Source organism: Felis catus, chromosome E3, assembly GCF_018350175.1.
Source record: "Felis catus isolate Fca126 chromosome E3, F.catus_Fca126_mat1.0, whole genome shotgun sequence".
In the NCBI taxonomy this organism is placed as follows: domain Eukaryota; kingdom Metazoa; phylum Chordata; class Mammalia; order Carnivora; family Felidae; genus Felis; species Felis catus.
Window position 1 is genome coordinate 4,055,302 of NC_058383.1, and position 20,667 is coordinate 4,075,968.

Genomic DNA, 20,667 nt, shown 5'->3' on the forward strand with positions numbered 1-20,667 from the left:
CCGGGTGGCCCGGCAGTGGGACTGCGCTGAGGTTAGAAGGAAGCAGATCACCTTTTCCCACGTGCAGATGAGGAAACTGAAGTTCACAAAGGCTCAGAGCTGTGCCTGGATCCTAGAGTTGGTTACTGTGGAGTGTGGGCAGGCCCGAGTGTCTTCCCCTGCCCTTCCCACTCTGCCACTGTCTTCTCTACCTAAAAAGTAGGATTTTGAGGATGGTGAATCTAGGCATCATACTGTAGCAGTCTTTAAAGATTAAAACTGCCAAACGCTTAGTGTTCCACGTGAGTAAAAACCAGCACAGCAAAAGCATTTTGAATAACCTGTTGCCAGTGGTTGTGACCGGGATAGACTATGTTATGTGAACCCAGGAAGCGAATAGAACATTTCAAACTGAGATTGATTGTTAAGCCCTTAGTGTTTTTTGTTTTTAAATTTTTTTTTAATGTTTTTATTTTTGAGACAGAGACAGACAGATCGCAAGTGGGGGAGGAGCAGAGAGAGAGGGAGACACAGAATCCAAAGCAGGCTCCAGGCTCTGAGCTGTCAGCACAGAGCCCAGTGCGGGGCTCGAACTCACAGACTGTGAGATCATGACCGGAGCCGAAGTCGGACGCTCAACCGACTGAGCCACCCAGGTGCCCCAAGCCCTTAGTGTTTTGAGATCGGTTAAGAAACGGTAGCTTTCTGGGTTTTTATGTCTTGTATAAGTTAGAGAATTTCCAAAACGTTTTCTACCATTTTTTTTTTCCAGCTTTTCACTATTTATCATTTATGCTGAAAGGAAATCAAATATGAGAACATATTCTCTTTGGCTGTTATTTCAAATGGGCTTTCAAATTACATACACAATAGAAAATGTCAGTCTGGCCTGAAGTTAGACCTTTTCACACTTGGAAGTCACGTGCTTCCTCACTCCTCAGTGAGTCTGAAAGTTCAGGAGGTTTCTGTGTCATAATTTGGATTTGCCAGAAACCTTGATATACTATGAATGTAAACTGTTGAGAAATAGTAGGATAGGATTATAGTAAATTATTAAGAAATGGGAAGATAGGATTTAATCATTGATTAAAATGACTAATTTGTCTTGAAGAAACAGACATGTTTATGAGGAAAGGCTGTACAGTTTACCCCTTTGTCTCCTTTACCCGTCTCCAGAATTTAATAGAAGAACACAGTTTTTCACAAGACAAAGGTTGTCGGTCTAGGATCCACATTCACTGTGTTCAGTGAGAAAATCTGGAAGCAATTTCACTTAATAGAATACATGTATGTTACACAATAATGCTTAACAAAAGAATATTCCCTGTACACCAAACTATCTGTCCTGCTTTTTGTACTAGTAATATGGTTTCAAATATTGTGTTAATTTTCCTAGGATTCTCATCCTAAAAGTATGAAGAAGTGCTTTGTTTTTGTTTTTGTTTTTGTTTTTTTACTATTTGTTTGTTTATTTTTTACTTAGAGCAGTGAAAGAGGCACTGAGAACAGTTGTTTTCAGTCATCTCGCTATTAACTGGTTAGTTCCAATGCTGGTTTCTGAAAGTAACCGTTTGAACGGTTTACTTTGGAGGAATTTTTGGCTTTTGAAATTGAAGTTAACAAACTAGTAAGAGTATCCCTGAAATGGAAATGTCAAGGACTAAATTCCTCCAGTGGATGCCGCTCGTCTAGTGGGAAATCTGTGATTTGGCGATGTCCTTTTTAAACTACACTTCAAAAAGGGGTAGAAGAAAGAAAGGGACTTGATTCTCCCAGTCTCCTGTTGACAGGATTGAAGTTGTTAGTGTCCAGAAAATTATAGAGATGCTTGTTTAACTGAGTTTCTCCTACAGTTACAGTTGTTATTCTGGGAAAGTCACTTCTCTCCACTTTTTTCTCATCAGTAAATCGAGAGGCTTGATTGTAGATGGTCTTTAAGGATCCTTCAACCTTAAAGTTTTAGGCCATTCTGTCAGCTAGAGGGAGTGTTGGAGGAGGGCAGGACAGTCACCCAGGAGGATATTGTCCAACAGCAGTGGCCCGTGGAGAAAAGACTAGTCAGCCATCAGGACTTGGTGTGACCCGTGGGAGAGGCATGGTGCAGGGAAGTTCAGGTTACTCCCAAGTCTCTGGTTTGGGTCTAGTGTGAACAGTGATTCCATTATGGGGACTCGGTTTGGGGCAAAAGATGAATTCTGCTCGGCTGCTATTGAGTTGTCAAGGCATCAGGGCGAACCAGCTGGAGGCCTGCGGTGGAAATGCTGGGAGCTGCGGGAAGAGCCTGCTGTGGAGCAGACTTACTAAGTAGGGCCCCAGGGTCTACGAGGTGTCCTCCTTGGGTTCCTTTTTATGCGTGTGGACTGTTGCCACCTCACTCTAATCAAGTAAGATAGTAGGAAGGGAAAGCCTTTCGGGACTAACTATTGGTAAGAGTTTACGAAAGAAAAAGGAGTTAAGAGAAAGATCTGATTCACGCTTTGTTTAGTGGAAATTCACTATCTTGTAGATATTGAGCGCTCAAGTTTCAATTCAGTGATAGACTTGCAGTTAAAGATGGTGCATCACACGAGGCATTTGTTTTGGCCCCTCCCAAAACCCTACTGAAATGTCAGTCAACGAATTACCCAAAGATATATATTTAAGCTTATTTATTTACCGTGGGGAGAGGGGGAAGCAAGGAAGGAGCGGAGAGAGCTTCCCAAGCAGGCTGTCCACACCGGCCTGACGAGGGGCTCCACCTCCGGAACCTTGAGATCATGACCTGAGCCAAGATCAGGAGTTGGCCAGTCGCTCAACCGACTGAGCCTGACAGCCATCCAGGCGCCCCTCAAAAAATATTTTAAGAGACTGAAAGCCATAGGATAGGGAGAATGAGGAAGGAGTCACTAGCAACATTCTAGAAGCTAGCAAGTAGTACAGGAAGGTGATCCCGGATTGCTGGTGGAGAAAGCAGAGAGCCAACCTGGCATAAACTGCAGAATCCCCAAAAGGCTCAGGATTGGCAGCCTAGGGAAGCTCTAGAAGTGGAATAAAGGGGGGTGTGGTGAAAATAAAGAGGATTGGCCCTCAGCATGTCTCACAAGCACTCACTCTCCCATCCTGGCAAAGGACTTAGGCCTCGTCTCAAGACTATATAACAGGGTCTCTGGATTTTGACACCAGGCACGGTTGAAGGCCGGGCTGTGGTGTTGAAACGTGGGACTGAGTAAATATAACCTTTTTTCTAGGATAGTAAGCTGGTTTTTTTCCTTCGGCAGTAAAAGATCTCATTGTGTTACCTTAAAAAAAAAAACAAAACTACACAAACATTTATTGGGGGATAAGGTTATTTAATAAGGGAATTTCAAACTTCCTTGTTACTGTGCCTCTCCCATTAATATGTCTGCCATTGTATGGTCAGGCAAATCATGAGAAATTATTAAAAGCAGGATCAGTCCCAAAGAGGGATGTATGAACCTGATCATTGGTGTTACCACCCTTTATAAACATCCACTTTTAGGGGGTGCCTGAGTGGCTCAGTCGGTTGGGCGTCCAACTTCGGCTTGGGTCGTGATCTCACTGTTCCTGAGTTCGAGCCCCGTGTCAGGCTCTGTGCTGACAGCTCAGAGCCTGGAGCCTGATTTGGATTCTGTGTCTCCCTCTCTTTCTGCCCCTCCCCCCCCCCCTCTCTCTCTCTCTCAAAAATAAATAAAAATAAAAACATCCATTTTTACTGATAAAATACATACTCGAACTATGCCATGGATATATAGGGAAAAATAATTGAAATATTTGTGCTTGTATTTCTTATTGATGGAGGTGCACAGCAGTTTTACAAACCACGCAATTAAAATTGTAGCTAAGGTATTTAATATCCTAAAGCAGTTTCTGAATATTTGTAAGGACATCAAAGTTCTGATGTTTGATCACCAAAGTCCAGTTTTGACAGATTCTTTTGTCCGGAGCATAGAATCAAAATCTAGTTTCTCATAAACCAGTTAAAGCTCATTAAGTTTGCCCATGAAAGAAGCCCTCCCTAAGCTTGTTTTATATATAGTGTCAATAAGGTTGGCGATTGGGTTTCTAAGTCAACAAATTAGAAAGGGAGAGGAGCTGTTAATCCTGGGGAGAGGGTCACAAGGAAGTGACACCTCTCTGCGAAAGAATAAATGGAAAATATTTTTAGCAGCTCAACACTACAGTCTGACCATTTGTGGTCACACACACAAAACCCTCATCTCCTTGGTAGGGTCTGAGAGGGTCACCGTATCGTAATAGTACAGTAGGTTTAATGATCACTCCCATAGGACTCCAGGAAAATGTTAAGAATCTCCCACCCCCTTGTGATAGGCATACAGGAAAGCATATACAAGAACACCTTTTTCATTTTTTAAGCAAAAATAGTGAGAAAGAATATCGGTGCTTAAAATAGCAACCATTAGTTATCTGGAAAACATTTCCCAAAAGTTATAGACTGCTGAGATTTTTGTCTTATTTTTAGTTCTCCTGGATATTTATGTTTTTGTTGGCTTCTTTATTGCTTTTCAAATTATTTACAGGTAAAAATATCTAATTACCTCATTGATACAATTAATTCAAAACAGTGAAGTATTTTTGCAAAAAAAAAGGTAGAAAGAATTTTGCTTTTTTTTTTTTTTTTTTTTTTTAGTTTAGTTACATATTTTGGGGTCGGGGGGGAGAGATTCCCAAGCAGGCTCCACGCTCTCAGCGCCGAGCCCAACACAGGACTCGATCTCACGAACCATGAGATCATGACCTGAGCCGAAATCAAGTCAGACGCTTAACCGGCTGAGCCACCCAGGTGCCCCAAAGAGTTTTGCTTTTGTTTATACTTCTAAGATGAACCAATTACAACTTAAAAATTTCATAGTGCTTACAGTAGCTCCATTCTTGGAATACATTTCTTCTACCTATGGGCAAGAGAAGGGTTGGAAATCTCAAGTTTTTAATAGATGAAATAGCCGTTGAAGTAGCCCTAAGTTTTGTCTTGGTGTGCAGATACTCCCGCTAGGAAACGTCGGTGTTCAGTCTTTCTAGTCTTCTGGTTTGTCTTCTGCCTCCACTTGTCTGCACGTTTTTCCAGACACTAGATTCAGAACCATCCAGTCGCTGCTTCCTCATACGCCCCACGCATCCTGCTTGATTGGCTCGTCCTCTGTTTCTCAGAGCTGGACTTCCTTTTGTTCCCTCCCAGCCCCCCTGCGGTCAGTCACTTTCTGGAGAGTAGTAATCTTCCGGTGGGGAACTGCTTCACTCAGTGGCCACTGCACCTGTACAGGGTCGGGGGTGGCAGCTGGGGAGCCCGTGAGCTCCCTTCAGGCCTCCTGGCGAAAGCCGTGGCTTTGGCGTCAGGTGTGAGTGATTTTATCTTTTCCTTGTAGGTCAGCTGTGCAGTCTTCTCATGCCAGCTTCCAAGTTATCTTTTCCGTCTGTTTTATTTCCACGCCACTGCTCAGCTATAGTTTCACATAGGTGATTGAGCTGCGCTTGCCGTGGCCCTGCCGAGGCAGAAGGATGTCATCGTCCACCATCGTAAATGTCTTTGTTTAAAATTCGGAGCATCCGCCTTCTTCGCTTTTGGACTCACACATAGAGCAGATCACCTGAGGAGCCCCACTTTGTTTTGAGGGGATCGTTAATTAAGGGCTGATTATTTCCATTTATTTGTCAAAGTAATCTTTAAGGTTTTGTAGGTTTTCAGTAAGAATAAGGTCTGTATTTTATTGACCTTCACCTTTTCCTGGCTGCGAGCTGGGGCACCTGGCTCTGCCCCTTGCCTCTTTTCTGCTCAGCCAGCGCTCACCCACTACAAACTGTGAAATTACTCGTGCTAATTTTCAGTAGAGGTGATGGTTACTAGTTGGTAACATGGAGCTTGTTTTTGCATTATCATTGTCTACACGTATCAGCTCTTATTTCTGATTTGGCTTTTTTGCAGGTCCCTAGCTGTTGGTAGTAAGTCCGGTTATAAATTTTTCTCCCTTTCTTCTGTGGATAAGCTGGAACAGATCTATGAATGCAGTAAGTGTTTGCTTTATTTTTCCCCCTTCTTAAAAACAAAACAAAACAAAAAAATAGACAAAGTATACTTGAATTGGAATGCATTCTCAAATTCTAACACTGTGATTAAAGTCCAGACACCCCTTGACCAGTACTCTTCCTTGACCTTGGGCTTCCTGGGATGACAGCTGTGAACGGGTGGTACGTGTTCTCCAAGGTGTGCGTGTTTGCGTGTTTATAAATGTACTGCGGAGACGCTTGTTTTATGGGTTGTCTTTCAATACACGATATCATGCTGTGTGTAGTGTTCTGTAATTTCTCCCCATTTTAAATGCCAGTGAAACCATTTATCTTTCTGTTATAAACCACTTCCAGAAAACTGAAAACTTCACAGCCCCCATAGGAATGATTTATTTGACATCTTATGGCATTCGAGTGGCCTACATGTCAGAGGCAATATGGACTTGTAGAAGGGTCATATGAGCTTTGACTTCTTGTTCGGTCACTTATTTGTGACTTCAGATAGATTACTTCATCTTGGATCTCAGTTTCTTTGGTTTTCTTGTGTGTGTGTGTGTGTGTGTGTGTGTGTGTGTGTGTGTGTATGTGTGTGTGCAGTAGGACTTGCTAAGTAAACGGTAAGCTTAGAGTCCTCCTCCCCAGAGAGAATTTGCTAGAAAGCTTTGGGCTCTTCCTGCATACATAACTTGTTTTCTGTGCATGTATGTAGTTATACACATAAAGATATACTTTTGTGTTTGTGTGTGGTTTTGTTTTATATAAGTGAGCTTGTAATGTTTTGCTTTTTATTTTTGTTTTTAAAAACATAACTTTAAATTGAGGTGATTGTAGATACACACGCAGTTGTAAGAAATAATACAGACCCCATATACCCTTCTCCCGGTTTCCCCCAATGGTAACATTTTGCAAAACCACAGTATAATACCACAACCAGGATAGCAAAGTTGATTGCTCCTGATCAGGTTTTCCCAGTTTTACCTGTATGCGTTTGTGTTTCCTAAGTTCTGTATGGTCTTAACGCCCTTGCAGATTCCTGTTTCCCCCACACACGGCCAAGATGCTGGTTGGTTCTAACAACACAGGGTCCTTCCCGCTGCCCTTTTATAACCACACCTGTCTCTACCTCCCAGCCCTAATCCCTAGTAGCCATTAATCTATCCTCTCCAAAATGTTGTCATTCCAAAAATGACATGGAAATGGAAATATGTAACCTTTTGGGACTGGGTTTTGTTTTGTTTTTTGTTTTGTTCTGTTTTGTTTTGTTTTGTTGTTTTTACTCAGCATCATTCCTTGGAAATTCATCTGAACGGTTGGATGTGTCAGTAGTTCGTTTTTATTACTGAGAAATATTCTGGGGTGTGGATGGACCATAGTGTATCGTCAGTTACCTGTTAAAGAGCATCTGGGCTGATTCCAGTTTGTGACTGTTATTACAGATAAAGCTGCTGTGAACAGTCATGTATAGAGATGATTGTGTGAACATAAGTTGTTACCTCCCTGGGATAAATGTCTAAGAATACAATTGTCGGGTCATATGGTAGACCCCCCCCCCCTTTTTTTTTTTTTAAAGAAACTGCCAAAGTATTTTCCAGGTGGCTGTACCATCTTACATTCCCACCAGTGATGTCTGAGGAATCTGGTTCCTCTGTATCTTCGCTGGCGGTGGATGTTACCGCTGTTTTTCATTGTACCACCTTGGTCGATATGAACAGTGTTGTCTCATCGTGGTTCTGATTTGCATTTCCTCAGTGGCTGATGATGAGCATCTTTTCGTGGGCTTATTTGCCACGTGTATGTTCTCTTCAGTGACACGTCCGTGTTTTTGCCTGTGTTCTAATAGGCAGATTTGGGGTTTTTTAATGTAAGGTTTTCAGAGTTCTTTAAATATTCCGTGTACTAGTCCTTTGTCAGATATGTGGTTTGTAAATATTTTCTCTGTATGTAACGAGCAGCCCTGAAGGCTGCCCGTGGCCTGACCTCAGTTAAGAATCTTTGTGGGAGAATTAGGGCTTCCGTACTCACGACCTGCTTGTAATGAGTCACACTGGGGTTTGGATTCGGGGAGAGATGTAACACGTGCCGTTTCACGTACCTGAGTGAGCGGACAGTTGTGGGGAGCGGGGTCTCCTCCCTCCGAACGGCGTCGGCACCTCCGTTCCGAGCGACTGGCCCCGCGTCGTCCGCTTTGCTCCCTCCGGAGTGAGCGTTCCACTTTGGAATTCCGCTTCGCCTTCCAGATCTCTGAAGGAGGGCGGTTCATCGAGTAGCGGGATAGGCGTGTCCTTCACCCTTGGGTCCGTCCACTCCGGGGGCGCTTGCAGAGGGCCTGCTCTGTGCCAGCCTGCCCCGCCCGTGGCGATGCGCTAGCAGCCCCTGCTCTCCTGCCGCTCGCGCTGAAATGGAGGAAGACCAAGAACGAGTAAATACATTCGTGTCCAGCGTTCTGCCGGGCACATGGCAGCCGGCACAGACCCAGATACCGCCCCTGCTAACTTAAGATGAAGATGTTGGGGGGACGATCTCGTTTCTTCTGCCAATTGCTTGCAATAGGAAGTTCTCGTGGTCCCCTGGGAGGTCAGAGGCTTCCCTGGCCCCTCCCAGGCTTCGGCCTCCTCCCGGCAGGCAGGTAAGCCTTCGGGTGCCCCCTCGCCTCCATCGGGAGGGTGTGTCCCCCACCCCCACCCCCACCCCCACCCCCTGCAAGTCCGCTGTTTGTTACTGCCCAAAGGCCAACAGCCAGGCCCTTCCTAGGGACGTAATCAGCGGCCCTGACTCCACGCTTCCTGTGGGCTGCCTTAGATTTTGCTCCTCCTCTGTCCTCAGACTTGGCCTGCTGATGTTCACTAAATCTTCCTTCCAGAAAGCTTTTCTTTCTAGTATGGAGCCAGAAGATGTGATGTGGGTGATAAGATAGCTGTGAGCTAGTGTGCTTGCTTGTCTCGAGTGGGGCCAGGAGTTGTGCAGATCTCCAGACTGGCCACCTCCCCACTTCCCCGTGGCCCCACGCAGGATTGTTCCCGATAGGGCTTCTTCAAAGAAGGGTAGCCGGTCTCTGGATTCCATTGGGCCTTTGTGAATGACTGAAACCTTTACTGACACCGTACCCAGGGGAGCCCGAGTTGTGCTATGACCTGGTTGCTGTGATGAGTAGGGCCATCTGCTTTGAAATCCACAGAATCCACCCCCCGCCACGCCGCCATTTGGAACCCAGTGCTTAGAAAGGGGGTAAGAAGACCAAAACCTGGTCTTTACTTCTCAAATTGAATCAGTTTAATGAGTCACCTGATTCCTTGAAGTTTATTTACTGATTTTTTGGTGTCTTGTTTTTTAAAGGTTTTTGGTGGAACAAAAACAAAACGTGATGTCTTGATAATACTGTGCAAAGAGTGGGTATTTACTGACCAACACCGTGAGGTGGAACATAGGCTCCTTTGTTCTTAGTGAACTTGGACCCTTAGAAATAGATGATGAAATGGACAAAGAATTTTTCGAGGGTTAATACTTTAAACTGGAAGTGATTGAATTCTTTTGCTCCTGGAGCCTTCTGCGCCTTTCCCCCCTCACATACACTTTTATGGAGTAGATAAAAGAACGTCCCTTCAAAAACAGGTTAACTGCTGAACCGAGATTGTTCTCTGGAGTTTTTCCACAAATAGACCCAGAGCAAAGAACACACTTGATGCCTGGCCTCGCTGTTTGCTGCAGGCCCAGCGTTGGCCTTTCCCTCATAATCTCAAGCATGCATCACAAACTCAGATCTTTGCTCTCGGTCGCTGTTGCTGTTACAGAAAAAATGAGCCAGAACTGGTCTTGGGAAGAGCAAGATGGACAACTGCTTGTTTCTCTGTTTGTTCAAACAACAGCAACAGAAAGCCTTTTGCCCAGAATCAGTGGAAGATATTTTCCTATCGTACTATTGTAATCTCTGGAGTTGCAAGAGCTCCCGTGTACGCCTTGCCCGCTGTCTGTGCCTGCCTGTTTGTTTTGTCATTCTCTTTCTCTCTGTCCTTTGTGTGTGTGAAGATGCATAATGTGCACATGTGTGGTCTGCCTTCCCTGTGAAGGGTGTGTGGTCGTTACTTGTAAAATATCACTTAGGTTGGGAGGAAAAGTTGGCTCTTTTACATTCTATATTGTGCGTGTTTGCATTTGTAAGTTTCTGAGCTAGGAAAACATGCGTCAGGAGGCACTCGGTTGTGAAATCGAACATAAGCAGCGAAAGTGACCAGAGCCTGATTCGACATCCGCGGCGCCTCCACAGACCTAGAGCGCGTCTCCTCGGGAGGCCAACCCTTCTTGACCGGACAGGCATCATCTGCGTCCTACGGGTTGAGAAACGGTGCTTTTTGAGATCGTTCTGATTTGACACACAGCTGGTTCGAGTGTCAATTTCAGTGGGCCGTATAGCTTTGGATCTTAAGGGGAGAGGTCCAGTAGCCTCTCTGCGTAAATCTGCCGTGATGAGGTTTGGGCTCTTGCCTCTCTTGAGAGCTGCAGGCATCCGACAGACACGCCTCGTTTACAAGTGTGTTATGTCACTTGTTTCATGGTTTCTTCTTCGCTTCTTAGTGCTTTAGAGGTGTTCTCATTGCCAGTTCTAAGTAGTGCCAGCAGAAGCAAACAGCATTCTTTGGGGGGGGGGGGGGTAGCTCACCAGCAGGGGAAGGGGCAGATGGAAGAGAGAATCTTAAGCAGACTCCATGCCCCACATGGAGCCCAACAGGGTGTCGATCCCATGACCCTGGGATCATGACCAGAACGGAAGTCAAGAATCGGATGTCCCTAGCGTTCTTTTTCACATCAAGTAATTCTAGGGGCGCCTGGGTGGCTCGGTCAGTTAAGCATCTCATTTCAGCTCAGGTCGTGATCTCATGGTTTGTGGGTTCGAGCCCCACGTTGGGCTCTGTGCTGACAGCTCAGAGCCTGGAGCCTGCTTCAAGTTCTGTGTCTCCCTCCCTCTCTGCCCCTCCCCTGCTCACACTCTGTGTCTCAAAAAATAAAATAAACATTAAGAAAAAGGGGCACCTGTATGGCTCTGTCGATTAAGTGTTTGACTTTGGCTCAGGTCATGATCTCACGGTTCGTGAGTTCGAGTCCCATGTCAGGATCTGTGCTGACGGCTCGGAGCCTGGAGCCTGCTTCAGATTCTGTGTCTCCCTCTCTTTCTGTCCCATCCCCGCTCATATTCTGTCTCTGTCCCTCTAAAAAATAAACAAACATTAAAAAAAATAAACATTAAGAAAAAATTTAAATCAAGGAATTTGTTTCTTAAATTTTGTACAGGGTATCTCTAGGAAGAATGTTTGTCAAAAACTGTGGCCAAGGCCACCTAGAATGGTCCTTGAGAGCAAAGCTTTCCGTGACCCTTGAGGTCATCGAGTTCACACTTTCTTAGTGGTGGCTCGAGTGCTCATCGGTGCCATTGTCTCCTTAACAGGCCACCTCCAATAATTACAAATGTTCAGCCTCGTTTGGCCTTGTTTCTCTTGCTTTTCATTCAGTTGCAGCGCCCTGTAACCGGCCCTACGCGTGTGCACCCTGGTTTCGTGGAGGGCCGAGCTGTGTGGACTTGAGTTTGCCGGGAGGTGACCGCACTGGGCACGTGCACTCTGAGCATCTTTCCGCGTTGAAACGTGCTCTAGGGAGTGTGGTGTCATGTGAAAATGGCAAAGAGCTTCTTGAAACCGCACGGTAGAAAATTAACAGACCCAAACCACCCGACAGTCCGTGAAGACCGGTGGCTGCGTTCCCAACAAGATGCAGGCCGTCGGTGCCGTGGACGTAAAGGAACTCTGACCCTGAAGCGGATCTTTTGGGGGTGTTGCCGCTTCCTCTGTGGTGCCAGACACGCGTTAGCTGCGGGGTGACCTGGTGCGTCAGCCCTGCACGCGGGGCCTCGGCCGTTCCTAGTTCCTGGCTCCTTTGGTAGTCTGATGAGTTGCAGCGGTTTCCCCCAGAAAACCCAGTAGTTCGTATGTGAGCGGGTGGTTTGAGAGACCTCGAGGCCCGCGTGAGCGTGGCAGGATTCAGGGCGCCGGGGTCTCCCAGAAGACCCCCCTCCTCAGAGGCTCCGCCTGACAACTCGTGTCCACCCTCCGTCCCTGATGCCCTACGCTTCTTACATCGGCTCTTAACATCTTAGGATGCCAATTCGCCCATAGTCTGTGTGGCTTAACAGCTTTTTTGAGATGTAATTTCTGTGCCATACAAATCACTGGTTTAAAGTGTACAAGTCAGTGGATTTTCGTGTATTTGCTAAGGTGGACAACCTGCCATAATCTAATTTTAAAGCATTTTTATCCCCAAAAGAAACCCTGAGTCCATTAGCAGTCACTGCCCATTTCCCTCCACCCGCCTCAGCCCTGGGCAAGCGCTAATCTACTCTCTGCCTCTGCACGTCGGCAGCTCTGGACAGTTCAGATAAATGGAATCGGATGCCACTGGCTTCTTTCACTCAGAACGTTTGCAGAGTTCATCCGTGCGGGAGAGCGTGCCAACACTTCATTTCTTTTTATTGCTCGGTAGTATTCCCTTACGTGGCTCCGCCGTGTTTTGTGGGTGGACACTTGGGTCCCTCCTACTTTTGTCTGTTGTAAATAGTGCTGTTGCGTTCATTGGTGTGCAGGTTGTTGTATGGACATAGGTTTTCATTTCTCTTGAGTAGATGGTTACCTGTAGGAGTGGAATTGCCGAGTGAGCATCTTTGTCGTACTTGTGAGTTAGGGTATAAGGTAAATTCCTGGAGTCGGGAAGATAGACTCAACAGAAGAACATTTTTAAGTGGGTAGATATTGCCAAGTTGCCCTTAAAAAAGATAGTACTGGGCACCTGGGTGGTTCAGTCCGTTTAGCATCCAGCTTCAGCTCCGGTCACGATCTTGCAGTTCATGAGTTCAAGCCCCGTGTCCGGCTCTGGGCTGAGAGCATGGAGCCTGCTTGGGATTCTCCGTCTCCCTCTCTGCTCATCCCTACCCCTCTCAAAAATAAATAAATGAACCTAAAATTGTTCTTCTTTAAAATAGCTTTATGGCCTCCCACCACCAAAAAAATTCTAAAATCATACCTGCATTTTTTTCTTAAAATTCCCCAAAAGTTCCAAGCTTGTAGTTGATGGAAGAAACAAGCAAACACCCCAGCGCACTAGCCGCACGCTTTCCTGCTCTTGCATTTAGGCGAACGCACAACATACCATGTCTGCTTCCCACCATTTGTTAATGGAAATTTTCAAACACAGACAAGTTGAAAGTATTTTACAGCTGCACGTGTACATACACCGCTTGGGAGTCTGTTGTTAACACTGTACTGTGTTCATGCTGTCACGCATCTAGCCCTCGATCCACCTTACCTGTGTGCATTTCAAGGCACGTTTCAGGCATCAGTATGTACTTGCTTAAATACTTAAGCATGGATGTTACTAACTAGAGTTTACTGCTTTTGCTCTTTTATTCTGAGATAATATTTACATACAGTGGAATGTATAAATCTAAAGTAAACATTCTGTGTTTTGACAAATCGGACATCTCCGATCAAGGTTTACCATCACTCCAGAAAGTTCCCTCTTACTCTACTTCCTCCCTCCGATCCATTCCAACTCCCTTTCACCCTCTGAGAGGTGAGCAGTGTTCTGGGGTTTTCTGCTATACATTAGACTTGCCTGTAATAGAACAGACATTGTGGGAACGCGGCACGTGCTTTCGCTAAGGTTTCTTATACTCGGCGTCATGTTCCTGGGGTTTATCCATACTGTTAACGCATCTCTGTTGCCCAGTATATAAATATGTGAATTTGTCCATTGTTTTATTGACGAACATCCACAATTTCCCCAGTTTTTAATTACGAATATAATCGTTACTGACATTGTTGTACAAATCCTTTTGTGAACGTACGTTTTCATTTATCTTAACTAAATATCTAGGGATGGAAAGAGTGTTTTGTTTTATGAGAAACCACCAGATTCTCCTACGAGGCTGTCCCATTTTGTATCCGCTGCCCCGCCCCCGCCCCCCCCCCCCTCAGTGCTGTGTGAGAGTCTGGTGGCTCTGCGTCCTCACCACCATTTGGTGTTAACTAGTCTTTTTTCACTTTAGCCATGCTGATGTGATGTGAGATCTCATTGTGGTTTTGATCTGAATTTTCCCGATAATTCATCACGTTGGGCACCTGCGTGCCCTTGTTGGCCATTTGCATCTTTTTTTTTAAGTTTGTTTTTCTTTATTGTTTGAGAGAGACAGAGACTGTGCAAGTGGGGAAGGGGCAGGGAAAGAGAGGGAGAGAGAATCCCTAGTAGGCTCCACGCTGCCTATGCAGAGCCTGACACGGGGCTCGAACTCACGAAGCCGTGAGATCATGACCTGAGCCAAAATCAAGAGTCAGACGCTTACCTGACTGAGGCAAACTGGTACTCTGGCCATTTGCTTATCTCTTGTGAAATGTGTGTTCAGATATTTTGTCCCTTTTCAATTGCATTGTTTGTCTTTTCATTATTGTGTTGTCAGAGTTCTTAAATTTCTGGATATTTTTTGTCACGTTTTATGAATTTTTTTTCTCTGTCTAGGGCTTGTCTTATCTTTTGAGCAAATATTCTGAATTTTGGTAAGATCTGATTTACCCTCTTTTTTTTTAATTTATGATTTTTTCTCTGTTCTTCCTGAACAAATTTTGGCTACCATCAGGTCATGAAGATGTTTTTCCATATTTTCCACATTTTCTATGAAAGCTTTATAGTTTCAGCTTTTATGTTTAGTTCCATGGTCCATCTATTACTTTTGGTGTGTGGTGTGAGTCGAGGCTCCTTTTTTTTTTTTTTTTTTTTTTTTTACCCCGCTGATGGATTCCTGTAGCTTCCACCATTTGTCAAAAAGATTTTTCTTCCCTCATTGGATTGTTTTGGTGCCTAAAAACAACCCTGTAAGTGTGGATCTATTTTCTGCTCTTTATTCTCTCCCATTGATCTGTTTGTGAGTCTTTGTATCAGTAACGCTGCTTGGTTTACTATAACTTTATATACAAAATTTTGAAGTACCACAGTGTAAGCCTTCAACTTTGTTCTTTTTCAAGGTAGACTTGCGTATTCTAGATAGTTTGCCTTTCTGGTTTAAAGTCAGTTGGTCATTGTCTACAAAAAAGTCACCTGGGATCATGCTTGGGACTGCATTGGACCTAGAGGTCAATTTGAGGATAATTGGTATCTTAATAATATTGAGTATTCCAATCCATAAACATGGTGTAGCTCTCCATTTATATAGATTTTCATTTATTTTTAATTTTCTTAATTTTCTTTATCTTTTCTCAGTGATGTTCTGTGGGTTTTAGCATGGAGGTCATGTATCTTTTTTAAAATTTATTACTCATATTTTGGGTTTTGACAATGTTGTAAATGGATTTTTTTCATTTTTTCATTTGTTTGCTGCTAGTCTGTAAAAATACAGTTGACTTTTGTATTTTAACCTTGTATCCTGTGACTTTGCTGAATTTACTCATTAGTTCTAATAGTTGCTTTGTAGATGCCTTACAATTGCAGTAGAGATAGTTTGACGTCTTTCTGGTCCTTTTGCCTTTTTTTTCCCCTTCATTTTCTTGCCTTATTGCAATGTGTAAAATCTCTAGTACAAAGTGAGGAGAATTGGCATTCTTGCCATGTTTCCAGATTTAAAAGGAAGAATTCAGTATTTTCACCATTAAGTATGGCTGTAGATTTTTCATAAATGTCCTTTATTGATTGAAAAAGTTTCTTCCTTGTCTCAAGTTTCTAAGTTTTTACCATGAATAAGCATTGAATTTTGTCACGCTTTTCCTGCATCTATTGAATTGATGTACTTTTCCTCTGACTAGTTGAACTTGCATTTATTATCACAGCCTCAGGTGGAGACTGATGGTCCTGCATTTTTCTAATAACTGTATTTGCTTGCCCTCTGAGATGGTTGTTTCCGGCTGTTTTCACTCATTAAACCTCCCACCACTATGGCCCTCAAAGCTCCTAACCACTGCTCACGCTTCAGAGATAAACCGGTACTTTGAGCACGGACTTCCCTCATCTGACCTTCAGCTGATGGTCTGTCTACCTGCAACCCTCCCATCTTCCCATCTCCCGCCTGTTCAGATGGCAAAGCAGGGATTCCCGTCTTGTTAAAACCAGCCCTCTTAATGGATCTCACCACCTTCCAAGTTTATTTCGTGTTTTCTTTATTTGTGAGAGAGAGAGAGAATGTGAGTGGGGGAGGTGCAGAGAGGGTGGGGGGGAACAGAGGATCTGACACGAGCTCTGCGCTGACAGAGTGGGGACAGAGCCCAAGTCAGATGCTCAACTGAGCCACCCTTGCGCCCCTGCCAGTTTTTTTTTGAGGTATAATTGACGTACGATATCGTATTACCTTCAGCTGCACATCATAGCGGGGCAGCATTTGTATACATTATGAAATGATCCCCACGGTAAGTCCATTTGCCATCTGTCACCGTGCAGAGTTATTACGGTATTACCGACCGTATTCCCTGTGCTGTACGTCACGTCCCCATGACTTATTTATTTTGTAACTGGAAGTTTGTACCTCTTAATCCCCTTCACCTATTTTGCCCACCCACTCCTTCCCCCTCTGGTAACTATCAATTTATTTCCTGTATCTGTGAGTCTGTTTCTGTTTTGTTTGTTCTGTTTTTTGTTTTTGTTTTTTAATTCTACATACAAGTGAAATCATACGGTATTTGTCTTTCTCTGACCTATTTCATTTAGCCTGATATTCTCTAGGTCCATTCGTGTCACAGGTGGTAAGATTTCATTTGTTTTTGTGGCTAATACTCACCTGTCCGTGCGTGTATGCACATCTTTATGCCTTCATCCATTGATGGACACTTAGGCTGCTTTCAGATCGTGGCTATTGCAAACAGTGCTGCAGTGAACATAGGAGTGCATACATCTGTGTGGATTGGTGTTTTTGGTTGTTTTTGTGTGTTTGTTTGTTTGAAGATAAATATCCACACTTGGAATTGCTGGGTCATACGGTGGTCCTGTTTTAATCTTTTGCAGAACCACCATACTTTCCAGAGTGGCTGCTCTGATTTACATTCCCACCAACAGTGTACGAAGGTTCTCTTTTTTCCACATCCTTGCCCACGCTTTGTTATTTTTTGTGTTTTTGTTAATAGTAAATCTGACAGATACCTCCCTGTGTTTTGATTTGGATTTCCCTACTGATTAGTAATGCTGAGCATCTTCGTGTGCCTGTGGGCCATCTGTATGTCTTTGGAAAAATGTCTGTTCTAGTCTTCTACCCATTTTTTAATTGGGGTATTTGGTTTTTTGGTGTTGTTATGTAAGTTTTTTAAATGGACTTTGGATATTGACCCGTTACCTGATATATGATTTACACATGTCTTCTCCCATTTAGTAAGTAGCATTTTCATTTTGTCAATGATTTCATTTGCTGTGCAAAAGCATTTTAGTTTGCTATAATCCCGGGTGTTTATTTTGGCTTTTGTTTCCCTCGCGTGAGGAGACTGGTCCGGGAAAATGTTGCTGAAACCTATGTCAACGTGTTTACTGCCTGCGGTGTCTTCTAGGAGTTTCATGGTTTCCACTGTTACATTCTTTAATCCATTTTTTTTAAAATTTTTTTTTCAACGTTTTTTATTTATTTTTGGGACAGAGAGAGACAGAGCATGAACAGGGGAGGGGCAGAGAGAGAGGGAGACACAGAATCGGAAACAGGCTCCAGGCTCCGAGCCATCAGCCCAGAGCCTGACGCGGGGCTCGAACTCACGGACTGCGAGATCGTGACCTGGCTGAAGTCGGACGCTTAACCGACTGCGCCACCCAGGCGCCCCATAATCCATTTTTAATTCTTTCCTGTATGGTGTGAGAAAGTGATCCAGTTTCATTCTTTCGCATGTATCTGTCCAGTTTTCCCAGCACCGTTTATTGGAGAGACTGTCATTTCCCCACTGTATATCTTGCCTCCTTTGTCATAGATCGGTTGACCGTACATGCATGAGATTTTTCTCAGGGTCTATTCTATTGATGTGTGTGTCTGTTTTCGTGCCAGTGTCATACTGTTTTCCTGTAGTCTTGTAGCGTAGTTCAAAATCAGAGAGCATAATTCCAGCCTACTTGTCCTTTCTGAAGATTGCTTTGGCCGTGCAGAATCTTTTGTGGTTCTGTTCAAATTTTAGGATTCTTTAGTTTTGTGAAAAATGCCGTTGATACTTTGATAGGGATTAAGTTGACACTCTCGATTGCATTAGATAGTATGGACCTTTTAACAATATTAATTCTTCCAATCTGTGAACATGGAATATCTTTCCACTTATTTGTGTCTTCTCCAATTTCTCTCATCATTACAGTTTTCAGAGTACAGTTCTTTCACCATGTTGGATAAATTTATTCCTAGTTAATTCACAATCCCAGGGGTCGTGGGATCGAGCCCTGTGTCAGGCTCCACACTCAGCTTAATATTCTCTCTCTCTCTCCCTCTGCCCCCTTCCCTGCTCATGCTCTCTCACTCTCTGTGTAAAAAAAAAAAAAAAAAAAATCCTAGGTATTTTGATAGTCTTTGATGCAATCATAAACGGGATTGTTTTCTTAATTTCTTTTTCTGATAGCTCATTATTAGTGTATAAAACATAACTGATTTCCGAATGTTCATTTTGTCTCCTGTGACTCCGGAGTTCGCTTATAAGTTCCAATAGTGGTTTGGTGGAGTCTTCAGGTTTTTCCATTCACAGTATCATGTCATCTGCAAGGAGTGACAATTTTACTTCTTCCTTTCCAGTTTGGATGTGTCTTCCCTTCCCCTTTTCCTAAGGCCTTCAGAAAACACTTGGTCACATGGAGAAGCATGAGGACCCCTTGTGTTAGAATCCCATGAGTACCGTTGCTCTGCACAAGGCCAGTGGAGCTCTTAACAGATCCCAGGGAGATTGTGTCAGTAGGCAGTCTCCTGGACAACCAGGACAGACTTTTCTTTCCAAACTGGGAAATGCTGCTAGCATGGCAATGATTTATACCTGCGTATCTTTGTTTTTATCTATCTCCTGACCTACCTTTTTTTTTCCAGTTGAAGTATAGTTGACACAACATTACGTTCGTTGCAGGCGTAAAACCTAGGGATTCAGCACCTCTGCATGGTGCTGTGCTCACCGCAAGTGTGGCTGCCATCTGTCACCATACGGTGTTGCGGCAGCACCACGGACTACGTTCGCCGTGCTGTTCCTTCCATCCTCGTGACTTACTCCACAACTAGTAGCCGGTGCCTCCTACTCCCCTCCACCCACCTTTGCCCATCCTCCCACCTCTCTCCCCTTTGTCGGCCACCACTTTGTTCTCTGTATTTAGGAGTCTGTTTCTGTGTGTGTTTCTTTTAGATTCCACATAGGAACTGGAACCCCGTGGTATTCATATTTCTCTGTCTTTAGTTCATTTAGGACAAAACTTTCTAGGTGCATCCATGTTGTTGCAAATGGCAAGATCTCATACTTTTTTTCACGGCTGAATAATATTCCTCTGTGTGTGTGTGTGTGTGTACACATATGTACGTATGTGTGTACATGTCTTCTTTATCCATCCATTCATTCATCAACGGATGCTTGGATTGCTTCCATATCTTGGCTTTTGTAAACAGTGCTGCAGTAAGCCTAGGGATGCGTGCATCTTTTCAAAGTAGTGTCTTCATTTTCTTTGGGTAAATAGCCAGTAGTGGGATTCCTGGATCGGGTGGTATTTCCATTTTTAATTTTGTGAGGAGCCTCCTTACTGTTTTCCAAATGGCTGTACCAGTTTCCACTCCCACCACCAGTGCCCCAGGGTTCCCTTTCCTCCGCAGCCTGGCCAACATTTGTTATTTCTTTTTGGTACTAGCCATTCTGACTCGTGTGAGAGGATATCTCCTTGTGGTTTTAATTTGGATTGCCTTGATGATGAGTGATGTCGAGCATCTTTTCATGTGTCTGTTGGCCATCTGTCTGCCTTCTTTGGAAATATGTTTATTCAGGTCCTTTGCCCATTTAAAAGTCAGATTATTAGGGTTTTTTGGTGTTTAGCTGAGTTTTTTTATTTATACATATTTTGGATATTAACTTGTTATCGGGTATCTCATTTGCCAATATCTTCCCCCATTCAGTAGGTTGCCGTTTCATATTGTTGATGATGTCCTTTGCCGTGCAGAAGCTTTTTATTTCGGAGCAGTTCCAGTAGTTTATTTGTGCTTTTGTCTTGCTTCCCTGAGGAGACACGTGTAGAAACATGTTGCCAAAGTTGAGGTCAGAAGAGCTCACTGCTTGTGTTTTCTTTAAGGAGCTTTATGCTTTCAGGTCTCACATTTCGATCTTTGATCTGTTTCGAGTTTATTTTTGTGTATGGTGTGAGGACTTGGTCCAGTTTCATTCTTTCACATGTTGCCGTCCGGTTCTCCCAACACGTTTATTGAAGAGGCTCTTTTCCTCCATTGGATATTCTTGCTTCCTTTTATTTCTTCTTTCCTGTGGCCGTGGCTGGGACTTCCAACGCCCTGTTGAAGAAAAGTGGTGAGAAAGGACGTCGCTGTCTCGTTCCTGAACTTGGAGGAAAAAGCTTTCGGTTTTTGACCTTTGAGTGTGGTGTTAGCTCTGGGTCTGTCTTGTGTGACCTCTCTTCTGTCACGGCCCACCTCCCAGGTTTTAAGTAGTTCTTTTCTCCGTTTAT

The 20,667-nt window shown here is 44.0% G+C and overlaps 1 protein-coding gene across 3 annotated transcripts in view; it reads left to right on the forward strand.

The window, feature by feature from the left end:
• WIPI2 (WD repeat domain, phosphoinositide interacting 2) overlaps positions 1 to 20,667 on the forward strand; it is a 39,464-nt gene that overhangs the window by 1,354 nt on the left and 17,443 nt on the right. For 2 of the 3 annotated variants that reach the window (XM_023247106.2, XM_023247105.2), the window contains exon 2: positions 5,918 to 6,000. The exons of the other annotated variant lie outside the window; for it this stretch is intronic. In XM_023247106.2, coding sequence (XP_023102874.1) covers positions 5,918 to 6,000 — 83 coding nt within the window. The remainder of the gene's footprint in view (positions 1 to 5,917; positions 6,001 to 20,667) is intronic. 3 annotated transcript variants of the gene reach the window in all.